This window comes from Loxodonta africana, chromosome 6 (genome assembly GCF_030014295.1).
Source record: "Loxodonta africana isolate mLoxAfr1 chromosome 6, mLoxAfr1.hap2, whole genome shotgun sequence".
Taxonomy (NCBI): Eukaryota; Metazoa; Chordata; class Mammalia; order Proboscidea; family Elephantidae; genus Loxodonta; species Loxodonta africana.
The window spans coordinates 12,135,961-12,157,112 of record NC_087347.1 but is presented as its reverse complement, the minus strand read 5'-3'; the positions used below and the strand labels follow the sequence as shown (position 1 = coordinate 12,157,112).

The 21,152-nt window shown below is 44.2% G+C and overlaps 1 protein-coding gene across 1 annotated transcript in view; it reads right to left on the bottom strand.

Annotated features, from left to right (window-relative positions):
- The window catches only part of SP110 (SP110 nuclear body protein), a 48,318-nt gene extending 28,649 nt beyond the window's left edge, over positions 1–19,669 (bottom strand). The window contains exons 1-5 of the mRNA XM_023557779.2: positions 19,544–19,669; positions 6,711–6,858; positions 4,306–4,474; positions 2,059–2,340; positions 1,228–1,308 (exon numbers count right to left, since the gene is read on the bottom strand). Of these exons, the coding sequence (XP_023413547.2) occupies positions 1,228–1,308; positions 2,059–2,340; positions 4,306–4,474; positions 6,711–6,858; positions 19,544–19,596 (733 nt within the window). The 5' untranslated portion in view covers positions 19,597–19,669. The remainder of the gene's footprint in view (positions 1–1,227; positions 1,309–2,058; positions 2,341–4,305; positions 4,475–6,710; positions 6,859–19,543) is intronic.
- Positions 19,670–21,152: the final 1,483 nt, after the last annotated feature.

Below are 21,152 nucleotides of genomic sequence, written 5' to 3'. Positions count from 1 at the left end.
ACAGGGTTTCCAAGGAGTGCCTGGTGGATTTGAACTGCCGACCTTTTGGTTAGCAGCTGTAGCACTTAACCACCACACCACCAGGGTTTCCTTTGAAAATCTAGAGGACGGAATCTTTCATTGCTGTTATCTTCCTGACTATGTAAATCTTATTTGGATGATAGGTATTAGAGAGAGGAAGATCCATTATGAGCCCTTATTCTCCATACTGCAGGGCTCAGAATTCATGATACTATTTTTGACAGCATCTAAGAACACACAAATGTTATACTTAATGTAACCAAACTCTTTTATAATGACGATTCGGGGGGTGAGGGGAGAAAAGTGACACAATTTTAGAAGCTAAATCAGTTCTGGGATACCTTTAAAATTTTTGTCTTTTCTAATTCTCATTATATTGATTCTTGTTATTTGCCGTAAAGTTCTATAAAGTCCCTATGAACGCTGAACTAACCGAATCAGCCTTGCTCAACTTCAGGTGTGAGCTGCATTGGGCAACTCATATTTTTAGCCACTCTGCACATGACCTCAAATAACAGCAAAATGATTTGGGGGTTACAAATAAATGTTAGCTAGTAGGCAAAATCACAAATATGGAATCCATGAGTAATGAGAACCGGGTGTATTTCCGTAACTTTCAGAATCCAAGCCATATAAAAATAATAAGGTTGAAACTGAAAGGTCCTCATAGTCAGGAGGGAGCAACGTATCAGGTAAGGGTCATGGATGGTGTGTTGCACAAGTTACCTGTCAATTCAGAAGAGTGTCTTTTGATCATTGGTTTGTTTTGCAATTTGACTGGGTTGTTTGGACATCGTAGTCCCTAAGCTGGTGCAAATGGTTAAAACACCTGGCTGCTAATCAAAAAGCTGGAGGCTCGAGACCACCCAAAAGTGCCTTAAAAGCCTAGTGATCTACTTCTGAAACATAGCCACTGAAAACTCTATGGCGCAGTTTTACTCTGACACACAGGAGGCCACCTTGACTTGGAATCAACTGAGTGGTAACTGTGGTTTGGACATCACAGCATCAAACTGGCTGTGGCCGAGTGTCCCTGACAATCCCTCCTACTCTAGGTTGGTGAATCGGTCACCATCTTTGCTTCTTTCCGTTTGTGACACCCGGTTCTCTTTCCTGGGCTCTTGCCACAAGCTTTTGGGTTGGCAGGTGCAAGGCCTTCCTTCACAGCCGCCTTGAGTAAGGTTAAGTCCTCCCGATGAATATTACCTTGCACGGGGTCAGGCAGAACGCTGGGCATCTCTTGTGAGTCTTTATCATTTGTTTTGGGTATTAAGTTGTCATGGAGCACTGAAGAGAGGAAGAAAAATAATTGCAAGCCATAGGGACTGGGAAGAGCCAGAGAAAGAATGAATGTAAAATTGCTAGGGTCGAGGGAGTTCCAAGACCCAAGGGCAGAGGGTTGGTATGATTCAAGGCTGATGTTATGGGTTGAAATGTCGAAGTCTTACTCTCTGTACCTGTGAATGTGAACTTATTCAGGAATAGGGTCTTCACTGATGTAAATAGTTAACGCGAAGTCATACTGGAGTAGGGTGGGCCCTAAACCAATATGACTAGTGTCCTTATTAAAAGAGGAGACACAGAGACACAAACACAGTGAAGATGCTCATGTGAAGATGGAGGCAGAGGTTGGAGTGATGTATCTACAAGCCAAGGAACTCCTGTGGCTACCAGATGCTGGTAGAGACAAGGAAGGATCTTCCTCTAGAGTCTTCGGCGAGAGCATGGCCCTGCAGATGCCCTGAATTTGGACTGCTCACGTCCAGAACAACGAGAGAACCACTTTCTGTTATTTTAAGCCACCTAGTTTCTGGTACTTGGTTACAGCAGCCCTGGGAAGCTTGTGCAGATGGGCAGCAGATATACTGGGCTCTGGCCTCAACCAGACCCCTGCAGTGAGCAGAATCCTTCTGGAAAGGGCTGTACATGGGTAGGTCGGTGCATGGAAAGGAGCAGACCAATAAAAGGACAGGGCCCTGGGTGCCTGGGCACCCTAGGCTGGGGAGACACAGGTGTTGGACATGGTCTGTCTCTTACCTGGAGTGATCCTTCCTTCTTGAATGAATTCAGGGAGAGCCCCGGCAGGGCCAGAAGGGCTGGGCCGTTCCCCCAGGATCTCACTGCTTTGATGTGTGTAGGCCTCAGGCTGGTGAACCCTCGGTGCACGGGGTGGATGGGTTGGCGGCGGGGGCAAGAGTGGCAGCTGTGGCAGCAGGTACTGGCGTGGAGGTTGGACATTGGAGCTCCCTTCGGCTGGATCAGCTGGGGCTGCAGATAGGATTGGCATGTCTCTCCTCCACCCTCCGCAGGTATTAACAACTAGAATTAGTGAATGAGCACATATCAGCACCCCAGAGACTCGGAATTACATCTTTGGAGAAGGGGAATTCTTCATACATGACCTCCAATAGGATGGAGCATGGAGTCATTCCTTCTCCCTCCCCCAGGCGTGTAGAACCAAATTCCTCCTCCTCATTGGTCCATCTGTGGCCTCTTTCTATTTTATTTATTTTATTTGGGTATTCAATGTTACTATAACTGCACCTACAAGCAAGGATGGCGAGACTTCATCTCACATACTTTGGACATGTTATCAGGAGGGATCAGGCCCTGCAGAAGGATATCATGCTTGGTAAACCAGAGGGTCAGTGAAAAAGAGGAAGACCCTTGACGAGATGGATTGACACAGTGGCTGCAACCATGGGATCAAGCATAGTAATGACTGTGAGGATGGTGCAGTGTTTCGTTCTGTTGTACATAGGGTCACTATGAGTCAGAACTGACTCAAGGGCACCTAACAACAACACAACAACAAAACTGCACTTAACCCCTGAATTAATGCTGAAGTGGTTTCATATATAAAGTTGAATTTGTATACCCAGGAATTTAATTTTCTTTATTCTTTAACTTTGTTTTCATAGATAGAAATTCGATAATTACTGTACCTGCAGTCATTTTAATAGAAGTCTCTTAATAAATAAACATGATACTTCCCTGGAGTAAAGAGGATAAAATTCACATTCCTTAGCATGGCATGTTAGAACTTGTACCCTCTGGTTTTGTTCATCTCTGCAGACCGTGGCTCCCTCCTTATACCCTATAATTGGTCACACCAAACTTCTCCCCTGTCCCCAGTACCCCAGGCCCATGGCCTTTAGGTTCAAATTTCTTTGGTCATTGCCCCCAGTGCTGCCAGGAGAACAAGTCACCTGCGCTTCCACCTGCTTGGAGGTCGATTTTTTCTCTTTTGCTGCCCCTTTAGCTCAAGAAATGGTGACTTGTCACCGAGCAGAAAAAGTGCTGCCAACAGTGGTGACTTCATTAAGAAAAATGTCACCATCCAATGATATCTGGTGGTCCTTCCCCTGTTGTTCTCAGACAAGTGAACCACGTGATTTGACCAAAGTGCTCTTCCTCAAACGTAAAATAATTTCCCTCTTACCTTTGCTTCGTTCTTTCCAGCTCTGCCATTATTCTTTTTTCTACTCCCACATTTATCCAGCTCTTTCTCAATGGAATCAGTGCACTTCACGCTCCATTTCTTTCTCATGCCCTCTCTTCTGTCTCTATGTCCCTTCTCTTCCTCTTCAGCTTCCTGTCTTCCCAACTTCAGCCTTACAATCTGGCTTCCAGCTCATCCTTGTTTAGGAGAGTGGTTAAAATCTTGGGCTCTGACATTGGGAGACCCAATCGTGACTCCTGGCTCTGCCTCTTAACAGACAAGTAACTTTGGGGAAGTTTCTCTGAGCTTTAATTTCCTTATCCATAACATGGAGATACTAATGATGTCACAGGATTGTCTGAAAGATGACACATGATAACCATCTCTAGTTCTCTGGATAATGCCCGGCATATAGTAAGTACCCAAAGAAGTGATCCTTATGATTATTTGTCCCTATCCATGTCGCTTCCTCTCTTGGCTCTCCTTGTCCTCCGCCAGACCTGGTGTCTATAACTTTGCATTTCCCAAGGTCACTCTGTCATCTTACGCACTATATACAGACTGTTCACACACTAAGCTATACAGTTTCCCCCAAATTCATAGAGCAGGTCACACAGAAGCATTTGCGTCCACTAGAAATTTTGCCATAGAGAATCAGGGCCAGAGTTATCAGGGGCTGCACTTCCTGCCACACCTGTGAGAGAACATGGTCCATACCTTCCCAAAGAGAGGGCAGGAAATTGAAATGCATATTCCCCCGAGCCGGAAACAAACCAAACTTTTCACATAGCAATTTCTAACATGCTTCTACAGCCCCTACAGTATTCAAGAAATCTCATTACCCCTTTTGAAGCTCCTGTAAATAGTCATTAGATCGGGGTATTCACGCAGGTTAATCGGGCTGAACAACGTCATCAGAAACGACAGGTGAAACCTTCTCTCCAGCTGGGTAAGGACGTTGTGCACCACTCTGGATACAGGGACCAAGTTTTGACAGGCTTCCAGAGATTCCTTAAGGAATGCAATGAAGGGTTACTGTAAATAATTGCAAAATCGAATGGAGGGTGATTATACATTTGTGATTTTCTATGTTGTCAGAAAGCCATTTCACTCTCTTAAGAAGGAACATTTAATATTTAAAAGAAAAAAAAAAAAGGTAGCTGCTGAGGCTGCTTATGTACACCCAAAAACCTCATGGGATTTGGTTCCCTGGTTGGGAGGTTTAGGGTCATGGTTTCATGGCACATCGCAGTTAATCGGTCTAATACCATGTTTAAGCCTTCTGTTCTACCTCCTAGCTCCTTACGTAGTGCCTGGGGTCTGAAAAGCTTGCAAGCAGCTATCCAAGGCACAACAATTGGTCTCTGTTTTCCTGGAGTAACTGAGGAAGAAGAGTCAGGAATAGGGGGAGGATATAGAATGTGTAACTAATTGCCTCCATGAGCAGCTGAGTCCTTTGCCGTCAGTCCAGAAGCACTGGATGGTGCCCGGGAACCATTGCTGAACACTTTGATCAAAGGTTTATAAAAGAATCCTAATCAAAAGAGGAAAAATGCAGACTAGAATTTCAAATTCTAATATACTCCAGACTTCATGGAACCATGGAAGCTAGATGAAACTATTGCTCTGAGGTAATCTTTAAATCTTAAGCTAAAAATATTCCCTGAAGTCTTCTTAAAAGAAGTAGCAGTTTAGCTTAAGTAGTAAAAAATTATACTCTTTTAAGAACTATCTATATGGGATCAACTTGACAAGAGCAACTTGAAAGATTAGATAGGAACCTCAGGGGGCAGCGAGTTTATGTTAATGGGAGAGGAACAATTCAGAAAAGGAGGGTGAGAATGGCGGCACAGCCGGAAGAATGTAGTCACTGTTAATGAATTGTACGTGTAGGAATTGTTGAATTGATGAATGTTTTGCTGTGTATATTTTCAACAACAACAACAACAACAACAAAATTTTAAAAAATAAGTAAAAAAAAATATAGACAAATTCTCAAAGGTCACAGTTTCACATGTTTATGTTTAGAAATTCTCACATATTTGGGTGGCTAGTCTCTTTCAATTAGTCTCTTAGGAATAAATAATTTAACCTTCTTTAAAAGTGAGTCTGTTTTGTGAGCCTTATTTTCAGAAACATTTGAGGAATGAAATTTTAAGGAAGGAAAGTGGGGTCAAAGTAAGCTAACCAGTTGTCATGGAATCGACTCTGGCTCATGGTTGCCGCATGTGGGTCTGAATAGAACTGTGCTCCATGGGGTTTTCAATGGCTGATTTTTTGGAAGTAATCACCAGGCCTTTCTTCCAAGGTACCTCTGGGTAAACTCGAACCTCTGAGCTTTTAGTTAGCAGCCAAACGTGTTAACTGCATCACCCAGAGATATTCAAAGTAAGCTACTATGTAATCATTTCTTAAGGCTTTGGTCAGAATGCTTCAGCAATGGAACTACCAGTTGGTCACAAGGGACAATTCTGTTGGTTGCTCCTTAGCCTCTGCTCTCTCTTGGACTTGGTTTGGCTCGAACGGGTTCCAGCCACAGGTAGATCATCTGGAAACCTCCTGCTGACAACATGGCCAAAATGAAAAAGAAGGCAGATGAAAATTGAAAAACATTTGCTGAGCACCTATTAGGGTCAGTGAGCTAGTCCTTGGGTACACAGCAGCAGTAAAATCAACATGGCACTGCCCACATGGGGCACAGTCAGGTGAGAAGATGGGCATTAAACAGCAAACACAAATAAGTACCCAACTACTAACTGCAGAGGGAGAGCAGAGATTCTGTGAGAGAAAATAACCAGGGGGTCTTAATTAGATGGGTAGTTCAAGGAGGCCCCTTGGAGGAGTGGCATTTGACCTGAAAAGGGAGTTGAAGCTAAGCAGGCTAAGGTTGGATCCTTCAGTCTGTGCTAGCACTTCCCTGAGCCTAGGGTTCAGGAAATGCTTTAAAAGCCCATAATTATATGGACAGAGTGCCATTTTGGTTCACAGAACCAAAGCTTCCAGCATCCGCCTAGTCTCACATCAGAATTTACTATGGGTGACAAACTCTTCAGGTGGGAACTGGGAGTTGGGATGGCCCCTGTGACTCCCTCTCTCCCAACCATCCCCATCTTCTGTGATGATGAACGTACCTGGGTTGGGCTTTCCAAAGTTCAGGAGCCCCAGTGGTTTGTGGTTAGAAACCTTGATTACAGGGCATACTTGGTGGGGGCTGGGCTGCCTCGGGGAGGTGGTTGACATCACTTACCTTATACATTTTCTCAGTAATGCAGAACTTGTCTCGGAGGCCTTCAAAGAAGGGAAATGGCTTGTGTATGGCATAGGCGATCTCCAGCTTCTGGCATATGAAGTGCTGAAAAAGAGCCTCTTCCAAGGCCCTGGTCACGGTGAACATCCTGTGGAAAGATGCACGATGTGAAAAGAGAATCAAAGACTCTGAAGAGTGTGGGAGCTGCTCTCTGCATTAAACAGCCACCTAAAGAAAGGCATGTTGGTCTCGATCGCATCTCTTAGCAGTCCCCAAAGTAGCCTCTGCCTAAAAGACTCATGGATGTGGGCAACAATTACAACTCTGAATAACCATGGCCCTGAGAGTGACCTACAAGGTGATGCCAAAATCCCCAAGGGCTGCTGGTAAACATAAGGAAATATTCAAATTTTGTCATTGTTGTTAACTGCTGTCAGTGTCACTCTGACTCATGGTGACCCCATGTATAACAGAACAAAACGTTGCCCAGTCCTGCACCACCTTCACAATTGTTGGCGTGTTTGAACCCAGTTGGACAATATTCTGTTCTGTTCCAGAGGGTTTTCATTAGTGAATTTTCAGAAGTAGATCACCAGGCCTTTCTTCCTAGTCTGTCTTAATCTGGAAGCTCTGCTGAAACCTCTCCATCATGGGTGCTGGTATTTGAAATATGGTTGCATAACTTCTAGAATCCTAGCAACACATACCCCCACGTGTCTGTCAGTGTGGCGGCTTGCGTGTTGCTGTGATGCTGGAAGCTATGCAACCAGTATTCAGATACCAGCTGGGTCACTTATGTAGGACAGATTTCAGCTGAGCTTCTAGACTAAGACAGACCAGGAAGAAGGACCCGGGAGTCTACTTCTGAAAAGCATTAGCCAATGAAAACCTTATGAATAGCAGCGGAACAGTGCCTGATATAGTGCCAGAAGATGAACCCCCAGGTTGGAAGGCGCTCAAAAGATGACTGGGGAAGAGCTGCCTCCTCAAAGTAGAGTTGACCTTAATGATGTGGATGGAGTCAAGCTTTCGAGATCTTCACTTGCTGATATGGCATTACTCAAAATAAGAAGAAACAGCTGCAAATATCCATTAATAACTGGAACCTAAAATGTGTGAAGTATGAATCTAGGAAAATTGGAAATCATCAAAAATGAAATGGAACACATAAAGAAGATTGATATCATAGGTATTAGTGATCTGAAATGGACGAGTATTGGCCATTTTGAATTGGACAATCTATAGCCTACTATACTGGGAATGACAACTTAAAGAGGAATGGTGTTGGCAGTCATTGTCAAAAAGAACATTTCAAGATCTATCCTGAAGTACAACGCTGTCAGTAATAGGATAATACCCATACGCCTACAAGGAAGACCAGTTAATACTACTATTATTCAAATTTGCACACCAACCACTAAGGCCAAAGATGAAGAAACTGAAGATTTTTACCAGCTTCTGCAGTCTGAAATTGATCGAACATGCAGTTAGGATGCACTGATAATTACTGGTGATTGGAATGGGAAAGTTGCAAACAAAGTAGAAGGATCAGTAGTTGGAAAATATGGCCTCAGTGATAGAAACGATGCTGGGGATTGCATGACTGACTTTTGCAAGACCAACGACTTCTTCATTGCAAATACTTTTTTACACCAACATAAACAGCAGCTGTACACATGGGCCTCGTCAGATGGAATACACAGGAATCAAATAAAGTACATCTATTGTAAGGCACGATGGAAAAGATCAATATCATCAGTCAGAACAAGGCCAGGGGCCGACTGTGGAACAGACCATCAGTTGCTCATATGCAAGTTCAAGTTGAAACTGAAGAAAATCAGAGCAAGTCCATGAGAGCCAAAACACGACCTTGAGTATATCCCACCTGAATTTAGAGACCACCTCAAGAATAGATTTGGTGCACTGAACACTAATGGCTGAAGACAAGATGAGTTGTGGAATGACATCAAGGACATCATACATGAAGAAAGCAAGAGGTCATTGAAAAGACAGGAAAGAAAGAAAAGACCAAGATGGATGTCAGAGGAAACTCTGAAACTTGCTCTGGAATGTCGAGCAGCTAAAGCAACAGGAAGAAGTAATAAAGTAAAAGAACTGAACAGAAGATTTCAAAGGGTGGCTCGAGAAGACAAAGTCAAGTATTATAACGACGTGTGCGAAGAGCTGGAGATAGAAAACCAAAAGGGAAGAACACGCTCGGTGTTTTTCAAGCTGAAAAAACTGAGGAAAAAATTCAAGCCTCGAGTTGCAATAGTGAAGGATTCTATGGGGAAAATATTAAATGATGCAGGAAGCATCAAAAGAAAAGAAGATGGAAGGAATATACAGAGTTATTATACCAAAAAGAATTAGTCAATGTTCAATCATTTCAAGAGGTAGCATATGATCAGGAACCAATGGTATTGAAGGAAGAAGTCCAAGCTGCACTGAAGGCATTGGTGAAAAACAAGGCTCCAGGAATTGATGGAATATTGATTGAGATGTTTCAGCAAACAAATGCAGTGCTGGAAGTGCTCACTCATCTATGCTAAGAAATTTGGAAGACAGCTACCTGGCCAACCAACTGGAAGAGATCCATATTTATGCCTATTCCCAAAAAATTATTAGAACAAATACAGAAAATATCAAACAATATCATTAATATCACATGCAAGCAAAATTTTGCTGAAGATCATTCAAAAGCGGCTGCAGCAGTATATCGACAGGGAACTGCCAGAAACTCAGGCCAGATTCAGAAGAAGATGTGGAACCAGGGATATCATTGCTGATGTCAGGTGGATCCCGGCTGAAAGCAGAGAATACCAGAAGGATGTTTACCTGTGTTTTATTGACTACTCAAAGGCATTTGACTGTGTGGATCATAACAAATTACAGATAACATTGCGAAGAGTGGGAATTCCAAAACACTTAATTGTGCTCATGAGGAACCTGTACAGAGAGCAAGAGGCAGTTGTTTGAACAGAACAAGGGGATACTGAGTGGTTTAAAGTCAGGAAAGTATGCTTCAAGGTTGTATCATTTTACCATACCTAGTCAATCTGTATGCCGAGCAAATAATCCAAGAAGCTGGACTATATGAAGAAGAATGGGGCATCAGGATTGGAGGAAGACTCATTAACAACCTGCATTATGCAGACGACACAACCTTGCTTGCTGAAAGTGAAGAGGACTTGAAGATCAAAGACCACAGCCTTCAGTATGGATTACACCTCAATGTAAAGGAATCAAAAATCTTCACAACTAGACCAATAAGCCACATCATGATAAACAGAGAAAAAATTGAAGTTGTCAAGGATTTCATTTTACTTGGATCCACAATCAACACCCATGGAAGCAGCATTCAAGAAATCAAAAGACACATTGTATTGGGCAAATCTGCTGCAAAGGACCTCTTTAAAGTGTTGAAAAGCAAAGATGTCACCTTGAACACTAAGGTTCGCCTCACCCAATGCATGGTATTTTGAATTGCATTATATGCATGTGAAAGCTGGACAATGAATAAGGAAGACTGCAGAAGAACTGACAGCTTTGAATTGTGGTGCTGGCGACGAATATTGAATATAGCATGAACTGCCAAAAGAACGGACAAATCTGTCTTGGAAGAAGTACAACCAGAATGCTCCTTAGAAGCAAGGATGGTGAGACTGTGTCTTAAATACTTTGGACATGTTGTCAGGAGGGATCAGTCCCTGGAGAAGGACATCATGCTTGGTAAAGTAGAGGGTCAGCAAAAAAGAGGAAGACCCTCAATGAGATGGATTGACACAGTGGCTGCAACAACGGGCTCAAGAATAATAAAGATTGTAAGGACGGTGCAGGACAAGGCAGTGTTTCATTCTGTGGTACACAGGGACGCTATAGGTCAGAACTGACTCGACGGCACCTAACAACAACAACAGCAACATGCAAGCCAGTGTAGTACAACTGACAGACAGGTGGTGGGATATTATAAACAGCTAATATTTATTGAATGCTTCCTGTGTGCCAGGCTTTGGTCTAAGAGCTTCACATGCCTTAACTCATTTGACCTTCAAAAAACCCTTGAGAGATGGTTGCTATTATTACACCCATTTTATTGTTGGGGAAATGGAGACATAGAGAGGTTTGATATCTTGCCCAAAGTTGCACAACTTGGAAGTGGTAGAATTGGGAACAAATTCCAACTTCTGGTTCCAGGGTTATATTCACAAATATATGCAGTATGGACACATTGCGCTAGATTCGCCACACTTGCTTGAACTGCAGCATAAAGCATATGCTAACAATGCTCATGGAATAGGGACCGCCTTAAAAAGGTTAGAAAGACAGAACCCTGGTTGTACCTAGACACTTTAATAAACCACCCACAGTCTTCAAAACACAATTAGGCAAACATAAATAAAAACATGAAAGATGAGGATGACATGATTAGTAAAGGTAACGTAACTGTTATATATTCTGTATCAATTTCATGTCTCAAAAGAAATTGTCTGCCTTTTCCTATGCACATACAGCATGTATAAAAACTGACCATTAATAGGCCACAAGAAAATATCAGTAAATTATAATAAGTGCAAAATTCACAGATGACATTCTTTGACAAATTCCCAAGCAAAGGCAAGCACTAACAAAAAATTCAACCACCAAGAAATTTTTACAAAACAAAACAGAAACATGGATCCCATTTTTCCAAATGCATTTTTTGTCAAAGAGAAAATTAAAACTGCAATTAATAACTAATTTCAGAGGGTGGACCCCAGCAGCAGACTGAGCCACCCTGTGGCTCTCTCCTCATTCTTAGAGCCTTAAGATTTGACATTAAGAAAGAAAGAAAAAAAAAAAAAAAAACTACTGTAAAAAAAAATAATCCACAACAGTACTGGAAAACAAGTCAAAAGGCCATCAGAGGGTCTACAGGTTGTGAGAACACCCTGGAAGATAGAGAACAGATGGGAGAGAAATCTATGTCCGGGGAAAGATACTGCAGAGGTAAGTGCAGAGTCAAGGGACTCTGAGCGCAGAATGAACAAAGCTAAGAAGAGGAAGGGGCCCTGGATGGTTAATGTCTTGGTCATCTAGTGCTGCTAACAGAAATACCAGAGTGGACGGCTCTAACGAAGAGAAATTTATTCTCTCACAGTCTAGTAGGCTACAAGTTCAAATTCAGGGCATCAGCTCCAAGGGAAAGATTTCTCTCTGTCGACTCTGGAGGAAGGTCCTTGTCATCAATCTTCCCCAGGTCAAGGAACTTCTCAGGCATGGGACTAGGAGCTTCTCCGCACAGGAACTCCCGATTCAAAGGACATGCACTCCTCCTGGCACTGCTTTCTTGGTGGTATGAGGTCCCCCTGTCTCTCTGCTCGTTTCTCTGTTTTGTATCTCAAAAGAGATTGACTTCGGACAGTGTAATCTTGTGGATCTCATCCGTATCACTGCCACTAATCCATCTGATTACATCATAGTGATAGAATTTACAATGCATAGAGAAATCACATCAGATGACAAAATGGGTAGGCAATCATACAACACTGGGAATCATGGCCTAGCCAAGTTGACAGATATTTCTGGGGGACACAATTCAATCCACGACAGTTAATTACACAACATTTAAAGCAAAACATCCAGCAGGTTCTTTATCCTTCATCTGTTCATACCCAGTAGTGGAGGCAATGACATTTGGCCCCAGGATGAAACCTGAGAATCCTCAAAGACCTCTTTGTGCCTGGAGAAGCCTCCTGGTGGGGGTGTAGGGTTCTAAGAAAAAGTATTGCAGAGATTCCTTAAAAAGTTAAGCATAGAATTACCATCCCGTTGCCATCGAGTTGATTCCAACTCATAGCTACCCTTTAGGACAGAGAAGAACTGCCCCATAGGATTTCCAAAGAGCAGCTGGTGGATTCAAACTGTCAACCTTTGGGTTAGCAGCCAAGCTCTTAACCACTGTGCCTCCAGGGCTCCAGAATTACCATGTGGTCCAACAATTCCAATCCCAAAAGAATTGAAAGCAGGCACTCAAACACATACTTGTACAACAATATTCACTATAGCCTTATTCACAATAACCAAAAGGTGGGAGCAACCCAACTGTCCAACAACAGAGAATGGCTGAACAAAATGTGGTCTATACAGGCGATGGAATATTAATCAGTCATAAAAATAAAGTAAAATTCTGATACATACTGTGGTACGGACGAACCTGGAAAACATTATGCTGAGTGGAATCAGCCAGGCACAAAAAGACAAATACTGTATGATCCCACTTACATGAAATATCAAGAATAGGCAAATGTGTAGAGACAGAACATAGATTAGCGGTTACCAGGGCCTGGGAGGAGGAGGGAAGGGAAGTTACTTCTTAAAAGGTACAGAGTTTCTGTTTGGGGTGATGAAAACTTTAGAAAATAAATGGTGATAATGGTTGCACAACATCATGAATATTATTAATGTCATTAAGTTGTACACTCAGAAATGGCTAAAATGAGAAATTCTATGTTACCTATATTTTACCACACTTATTTATTATATATATTTTTTTAAATTCCAGGAGAAAAAAGTGTAGAACTGTAGGAAGCGCAGACCTCCAACAGACACAAGAGGTTGTCCAAAGAACAGGGACATGCCCTCTGGTGCCCACCCACCACCTTCTGCCCTGGAGGAATGCCAACGGGTAGTGCCGTCTTCATTTTGGTGGTTACAAAGGGGCCCCAGCCTGCCAGAACATTCCAAGTCCCCACACCCTAAAGCAGAGGTCTGTAGAGTTCAAGGTATCCATGAATTGGGATATTTTCTTTATTTCACTAGCCTCAAACTAAAATGGGGTAGTTATTTCTATTATGAATGTAGGCAACAAACCACAGAAATATCAGCAGTAGCAGCGACTTTGTTACCATTGAAGTCGCAGATATTTTCATAGCACCCTGCAGATATTGTAGACACCCTGAAATTTCATTTATGCCCATCACTGCTTTGAAATTGTAGTAGCTATTAAACCCATTGCTGGGTCTTCTTATTTGATGTGTTAATCAAGAAGTATATTTTAATATTTTGACAACTATATCTCAATATAATTGTTTTCCTTTGTAACCTTATGTATTTTTATTATGCATTTAAGTGCATTTTTTTCTGAAAAGGGATCCATAGCCTTCGCAAGTCTGTTGAAAGAGTACATGACACAAAAAAGGTAAAGTAGCCAGCCCCATCTTAAGTGAGGCATGAGAGTGGGACCAGCCCATTTGTTCTTGGAACCCTAAACCGGTGCTCATATTCAGGAGAAATAACTTTTGGGAAAATAGATTTAGGCTACTCCTCCAAACCCATACCAGCCATCTATACTAATCAGCCTAGGCTCCTTTCACAAATATGAATGTACAAGCCAGCATCTGCAAGGCACTGGAGGAGCAGCAACAATGAACAAGGAGGACCAGGAGATTCAAGCAAAGCAAAACGCCTTTCTGGGAAAATTGGAAAACCCCTTCATGGACCTCCTAGGAACTGGGGCAAGAGCCTCCTCCTTCTGACATGTACGCAGGTATACCAGATGTACTCCAAAGGAAAGCCAGCTCTAACTTCATCTGGAAGAGAATGTGTATGGTAGTGGCAAGAACACTTTTTTAAAAAGAAGAGCAATAAAAATTTATCAGAGTACTTGGGGACTTGCAAAGGTCCTGAAAGCCCTGGTTGGAAAGATTATGTCAAGAACAGACTCTTGAATTATTGTTGTTAAATTGGTTTAAATTTTAGCCACAGCCTCGTGAAGCCTGGCAATGCTTTGACTGAAGATTCTAAAGTTCCTCTGGAAGAATACATTTCCTACTTAATAAATCAAGAATTAGAAAAAGAATAATGAAGGAGGCTTTGCCCTAACCTATCCTAACAACGACTGTACGGACGGTGCAGGACCGGGCAGTGTTTCGTTCTGTCGTGCATCAGGTCGCTATAGGTCGGAACCGACTCGAGGGCACCTAACAACAACAATTCTAAAAGGTATTATTCAAACCAAACCAGAGGCTGTGGAGCGGATGCTGACTTGCGGCAACCTCCTGGGTGCTGGAGGAGAACTGTGCTCCGTAGAGTTTTTAATGGCTGATTTTTTAGAAGTAGGTCACCAGAACTTCTTCCAAGGCACCTCTGGATGAACTCAAATTGCCACCCTTTCAGTTAGCAGTGAGCACATTAACTGTTCGCACCACCCCGGGACTTCAAATGGTATTATAAAGCTAAAATAATTAAACAACACAGCTCTAACTTACCAACAGGGAGATATCAATAGAAATGAATAGAAAACAGACCCACATTTAATATGTGTGTGTAGATGTTAAAATATATATATATACATACACAAAATCTGTACAAGATCAAGGTGAAATCGCAGCTCAGAAGAGAAAGAATTGTTCAACAGTGGTGTGGAGATCCTTGGGTATAATGTGGGGGAGAAAATCACGTGAGACCCTTAGCTTATTCCATAAACAACAACAAATCCCAGCTAGATTAAAGTTCCACATGTAGAAACATCAGAAGAATATTTATTTCATCCCTGGGACTTTCTAAATATGACACCAGAAGCAGATACGATGAGAAGAAAAGATCAATGGATTTTACTACACAAAATTTCTGAAAATAGGAGATCAAAAAAAAACCAAACTCGTTACCATCAAGTCCATTTCCACTCATAGTGACCCAAAAGGACAGGGCAGAACTGCCCCATACAGTTTCTAAGGAGCACCTGGTGGATTCGAACTGTTGACCTTTTGGTTAGCAGCCATACCTCTTAACCCCCACTACACCACCAGGGTTTCTGAATACAGGAGGGAAAAGGCAGAAGGCAAACAACAAGCAGAAAACACCTATCTGCAGCATACATAATGATAATAATGATAACAGCTAAGACTTATTGGGAACTCACCTCATACCTGCCCACTTGCTAAGTGCTTCATATGCTGTGTTACTTTAAATGTTGTTGTTAGCTGCCACTGAGTCGGCCCCTGACTCACGGTGACCCCACGCACAATGGAAAAAACACTGCCCGGTCCTGCGTCATTCCCACCATCAGCTGCAAAACGAACCTCTGTGAACCATATGGTTTTCATGGGCTGATTTCAGAAGTAGATCGCCAGGCCTTTCTTTCTAGTTTGTCTTAGTCTGGAAGCTCCGCTGAAGCCTGTTCAGTATCCTAGCGACACGAATGGGGGCAGCGCATAGCGTGCATTGGCTGGGGATCAAGCCGACTGTCCTGCGTGGGAGGTGATAATTCTACCACTGACCCACCCCCTGCCCCCACTTACTTGAAATAGGCACTATTATAATTCCCAAGGATGAAACCGAGGCACAGAGAGGTTAAATCACATGCCCGAGGTGTTCAGCGGCAAAACAGGGTTCGTCTGACTCTACAGCCCTGTTTCTCACTAGCATACGATGCTGCATCTCATATCCGACGATGCTCAGATTTTTCTTACATAAAGAAATCTTACAAATCAATAAGAAAAAGACAAACATCCAAATAAAATAAAGGCAAAAGATATAATCAGACAATTAATAAACGAATAAGCCACACACACAATAAATACATGAAAAGCACATTAACTCACCAGTAGTCAGAAAACTGCAAAGACAATTTGACAACATGTTTTGCCCGTCAAATTGACCAAGGTAGAAAATTATAACAACCCCCGGTACGGTTGATGTAAAGCAAACAGGTCTCCAGGCACTGTAGGCTGATTTAGTAACCTGTGTCAAATGCACTAAAATATGTGTCCCCTGGTGGCCCAATTTCCACTTCCAGGATTTGTTTCAAGGAAATAATTACGAATGTGCTTAAAGAAAATACGCAAGTTCATGATACACTAGAGAACAAAGGAAAAGCACTCTCCTTGTTTTCCTGTTTCTACTCGCTTCCCACTGCGTCTAGCCAGGAACACATTGGCTCAGAAATAAGCTGCCCCTTGTGGACAGATATCAAGATCAAAAAGCAAGGGCAAGGGTGGACAGTAAATCTATGTTCCATGCCCAGGAACAGGCTAGGGTTTGGCAGGGGGTGGCATTCTGCTTTTTCCCTGGTGTTGTTAGCTGTCCTCCAGTCTATGTGGACTCCTAGTGACCCCATATGGCAAAGTATAACTGCCTCAGACGGTTTTCCAGGCTATACTCCATACAGGAGCAGATCTTTGTGTCACCAGGGCTCCTTGCTTCTCCCCATACCAAACCCGTTGCCAGCAAGTTAATTCTGACTCATAGCAACCCTATAGGACAGTGTAGAACTGCCCCCATAGGGTTTCCAAGGAGCGCCTGGTGGATTCGAACTGCCGACCTTTCGGTTAGCAGCCGAGCTCTTAACCACTGCGTCACCAGGGCCCAACTTTCCCCCTAGCTCCCCCTCTTTGAGAGTTTCCTGACGCGCCCCAGCGCCCTCTCCACCTCTGTGGCAAACGCTATCTTACAGAGAGAGCCGCAGTGTCCATAGCAGACCTCCCCGCAGCAGCTGCCAGGAAATGACTCTGACAGCCCCAGTCACCCAGAATGAAGACGAACACAGCAGGGACAAGACCCACCTGAATGGGGCCGGCTGCCTGCTTCTGGCGCCTCCGGGCTCCGGGGTGGGCCAGGGATCACCCTTGACAGGTGGGAGAACCCAGGCAGAAGTCAGGGGGAGGAGCAGGACCTCTGTGTTGTGACACGCAGCCAGTAGGCCAGGCTCCCCAGAAAAGAAAAGCGAAAGTATTCAGAGCAGCTAGTACAGGAAGCTGAAGGCGGGACCGTGGCTCCTCCTCTGTAGCTTGTGAAGCTCCCAGTGCCTGGGGAGAGCTGGGGACACGCGGTGGGGGGCTGCCAATCAGGACCAGCCTGGGGAGGAGGTGGGCCGGTGGTCCAGCCCCAAGGCCCATCCGAAGGCCTCTCACCCACCTCTATTTCCGCATGTAGTGTGTTCATCCTATACTTTCTGGGGTGATGGAAATGTTCTAAAGCTGGATTGTGGCGACGGTCACACAACAGAATAAATTTACTAAAAATAATTGAACTTTAAAACATACACACACACAAAAACCCAAAGGGAATCGTGAAGTGACTCAAAAATACTTACAATTTGTCAGGATAAAATAATTACATGAGAAAATGGAAATAAAAGGGGGAAGGCAGTCTGAATAGAAATTGAAATGCTGCAGAGAGGTAGGCAGACCTCTAAGCAGAAAAGCAGGTGGGGGCCAGGCAGGCAGCTGGGAATTGGGGAGTGTTCAGGAACCAGGTCCAAGGAGAGAACTCTAGACCAGACACAAGACCCAAGTCAGAAACTCAAGGTGAGGCAGGGTACCCTCCTTCCACATGCCCTCCTTAAAGATTTCGGTGGTACAAATGGCTAACACGTTCAGCTGCTAACTGAAAGGTTGGAGGTTCTAGTCCATCCAGAGGTACCTTGGGACAAAGGCCTGGTGAACTACTTCCAAAAAACCAGCTTTTGAAAACCCTACAGAGCAGTTCTACTCTGAAGCCTGTGGTCGCCATGAGCAGGAATCAACTCAATGGCAACTGGCTTTTTAACGTGCACTGGCATGGTAGGGTGTATGAAAACTGAAATACAGAAACTTGTTTAACTTTGTTTAAATCAAATGCCTTTGACCCATGGGATTCCCCTCCCAGAACACTCATAAATTCCTCTTCTTCTTTCCTGAGAAGAAAGATCAGAAACACGGTTCTAGGGTCAAAGCAGCCTTGAGACCAGGGCAAACCTCCGTGGGACAGAGACCTTCTATGCCTCCTAGAAAGACAGGAACACAGCGCCTCACACCCGAGTGTAGGGCAGAGCAATGGAGCCTGCCCAGCAGATCATGGTCGTGGAGGGTGCCGGGGCGTGGAAGCCACAGGCAAGTCAACAGTGCTGGAGGAAGGCAGAGGACAGAGGCGTGACGAGAGCAGAGCAGAGGGTGCCCAGCGCTTCAGCACTCCTTTCTTTACAGCGCTGCAGAACACAAAGGTTTTCTTACAGACTGACAGAAGTGCCCCTTCTGCACCAGTCTTACCAACAGTCAGCTGAGGAATACCCAGGACTTGTGCCTATAAGCAAGAGAAGTTGGCACATTTATGCAGCGCCCAGCTCAGCACGGCCTGGGTCAGTCTGCTGCCTCAGAGCAGAGAGGAGAGAGGTGACCCAGAGCTGGCAGGTGTGCTCTGTGGTAGACCTTGTGTCTGGGTGGAAAGCGCCCCCCCTCTCCCCAGCCCCATGGAGGCTGGAGGCAGAGGAGTGCTGTGTCCAAGAGAGGCTTGACTTACTGCCCCTCCTCCCCTGCAAATGTCAAGTCAGGGCACAAGAAAGAGACAGAGAGAGAGCGTTTTAGTCATCTAGTCCTGCTATAAGAGAAATACCACAAGTGGATGGCTTTAACAAACAGAAGTTTACTCTCTCACAGTCTAGTAGGCTAGAAGTCCAAATTCAGGGTGTCAGCTCCAGGGGAAGACTTTCTCTGTCGGCTCTGGAGGAAGGTTGCTGTCATCCATCTTCCCCTGGACTAGGAGCTTCTCCACACAGGAACCCCGGGTCCAAAGGCTGTACTCTGTTCCCAGCGCTGCTTTCTGGTGGTATGAGATTCCAACTCTCTGCTTCTTTCCCTTTCCTTTTATCTCTTGTAAGATAAAAGGTGGTGCAGCCCACAATCCAGGGAAACTCCATTTACACTGCATCAGGGATGTGACCTTAGTAAAGGTGTAACAATCCCACCGTATTCCTCTTTAAAGTAAAATTACAATCACAAAATGGAAGACAACCACACAATACTGGGAATCATGGCCTAACCAAGTTGACACATATTTTGGGGGTACACAATTCAATCCATGACAGAGAGACCCACCTGTGTGCAGCACCTGGTAGCACAGTGCCCTGCAATGGCAAAGATGTCCTCATCCTTGTCCTGGGGTCTCTTTCAAACAGATTGCTGCTCCCTCCTTTTGGGGGGAAGAGCAAAAGCAGAAGCAGGCAGAAGGATGAAAACCTCTTACCCTCTATATTTTACTAACTTATTCATGCAAATTTCTCAGCACATCTATTAACAGCCAGTCATAGGGTCAGAAGAACATACTTCAAAGACTACTGTTCTACAGACCGAGGTTTGCTTCTGGATTCCCATCCTCCCCTCTTTTGGGCCCCTGCTTATTGTCGACCCTACATTCCACAAATCCCCAGGATTCCATTCGTCTCCCTGTCTTAGACATTGTTCTGTCTGGATTTCTAGATCGTTGTTTTTGTGGAGCCCTGGTGGCACAGTGGTTAAGAGCGCAGCTGCTAACCAAAAGTTGGTAGTTCAAATTCACCAGCAGCTCCTTGGAAACCCTAGAGGGCAGTTCTACTCTGTCCTGTGGGGTTCCTATAAGTTTGAATCGACTCGATGGCAATGAGTTTGGTTTTGGTTTTTTGGTTTTGTTCCCCCGCCCACCTTATTTGCTCTTTGCTCTCATTCTTTAACTTTCAGTTGTATACTGATAGAGCGTTAAGTGTTCTTGTAAGTTGCTTCAAATCCTTTGCAAAATGATGGCTGGATAAGAGAAAAAACTACAAACCTAAGTGTAATACACCTGCCACCCACATGGCCCTGCGCTTTAAGGTCTGGACAGTTTCAGTTCCCACTCTTTCCCCATCCATCGAGAAGCCTGGTGTCCTCTTTAAGACTTCAGTGAAATATTCAAAGCTCGTTTTTTTCTTAATCACCCCTGGCTGCAGGTGTAGCCTGGCTCTGCATTCATGAAAACTTAAAATTGAACGTTAGACTTCTCTGCCCAAACTCAGCACTTCCTTGATGTGGTATCTGGGAGAGTTCTCTGCTTCTTCCCTGGCTGCACTCCTGGAAGCTGAGAACCTACTCCCAGGTTGATAACGCAGGCATTCGGCTCTCCCCAGCCCCGGGTCTGAAAGCTGGAGGCCTAATTCACCATCGAGGTCCCCCAACTTGCCCAGCCAGCCCATGGGCCTGAGAGGAGATTTGAAAAGTCTGGTTTTCTCTTTTCCTTCCCACAGCCCTGTGGGCAAGGGAAGGGGCAAACATGGAGTCACTTCCTCCCCGAACGTATTAGTGTCCCAGGGCTGTCCTAACAGATACAAGAACAAATTGGGTAGCTTGTAAGAAGAGAAATTTATTGTCTCACAGTTCTGTAGGCTGGGGGTCTGAAATCAGGGTGTCGGCCATGTTGATCTTTCTGAGGGCTCTGAGGGGCAACCTGATCCACTTCTCTCTCCTAGCGCCAGCGATCTCTGGCATTCCTTGGCTGGTAGGTGCATCACTCTGATCTCCGATTCCATCATCACACGGCATTCTCCCCGTGCATCTGTCTCTTCTCCTCTTTTTACAAGGACACTCATGATATTGGGTTAGGACCCACCCTGCTCCAGCATGGCCTCTTATTAACATCACTGATTAACATCTTCAAAGACCCTCTTTCCAGACAAAGTCACAGGTACCAGGGTTA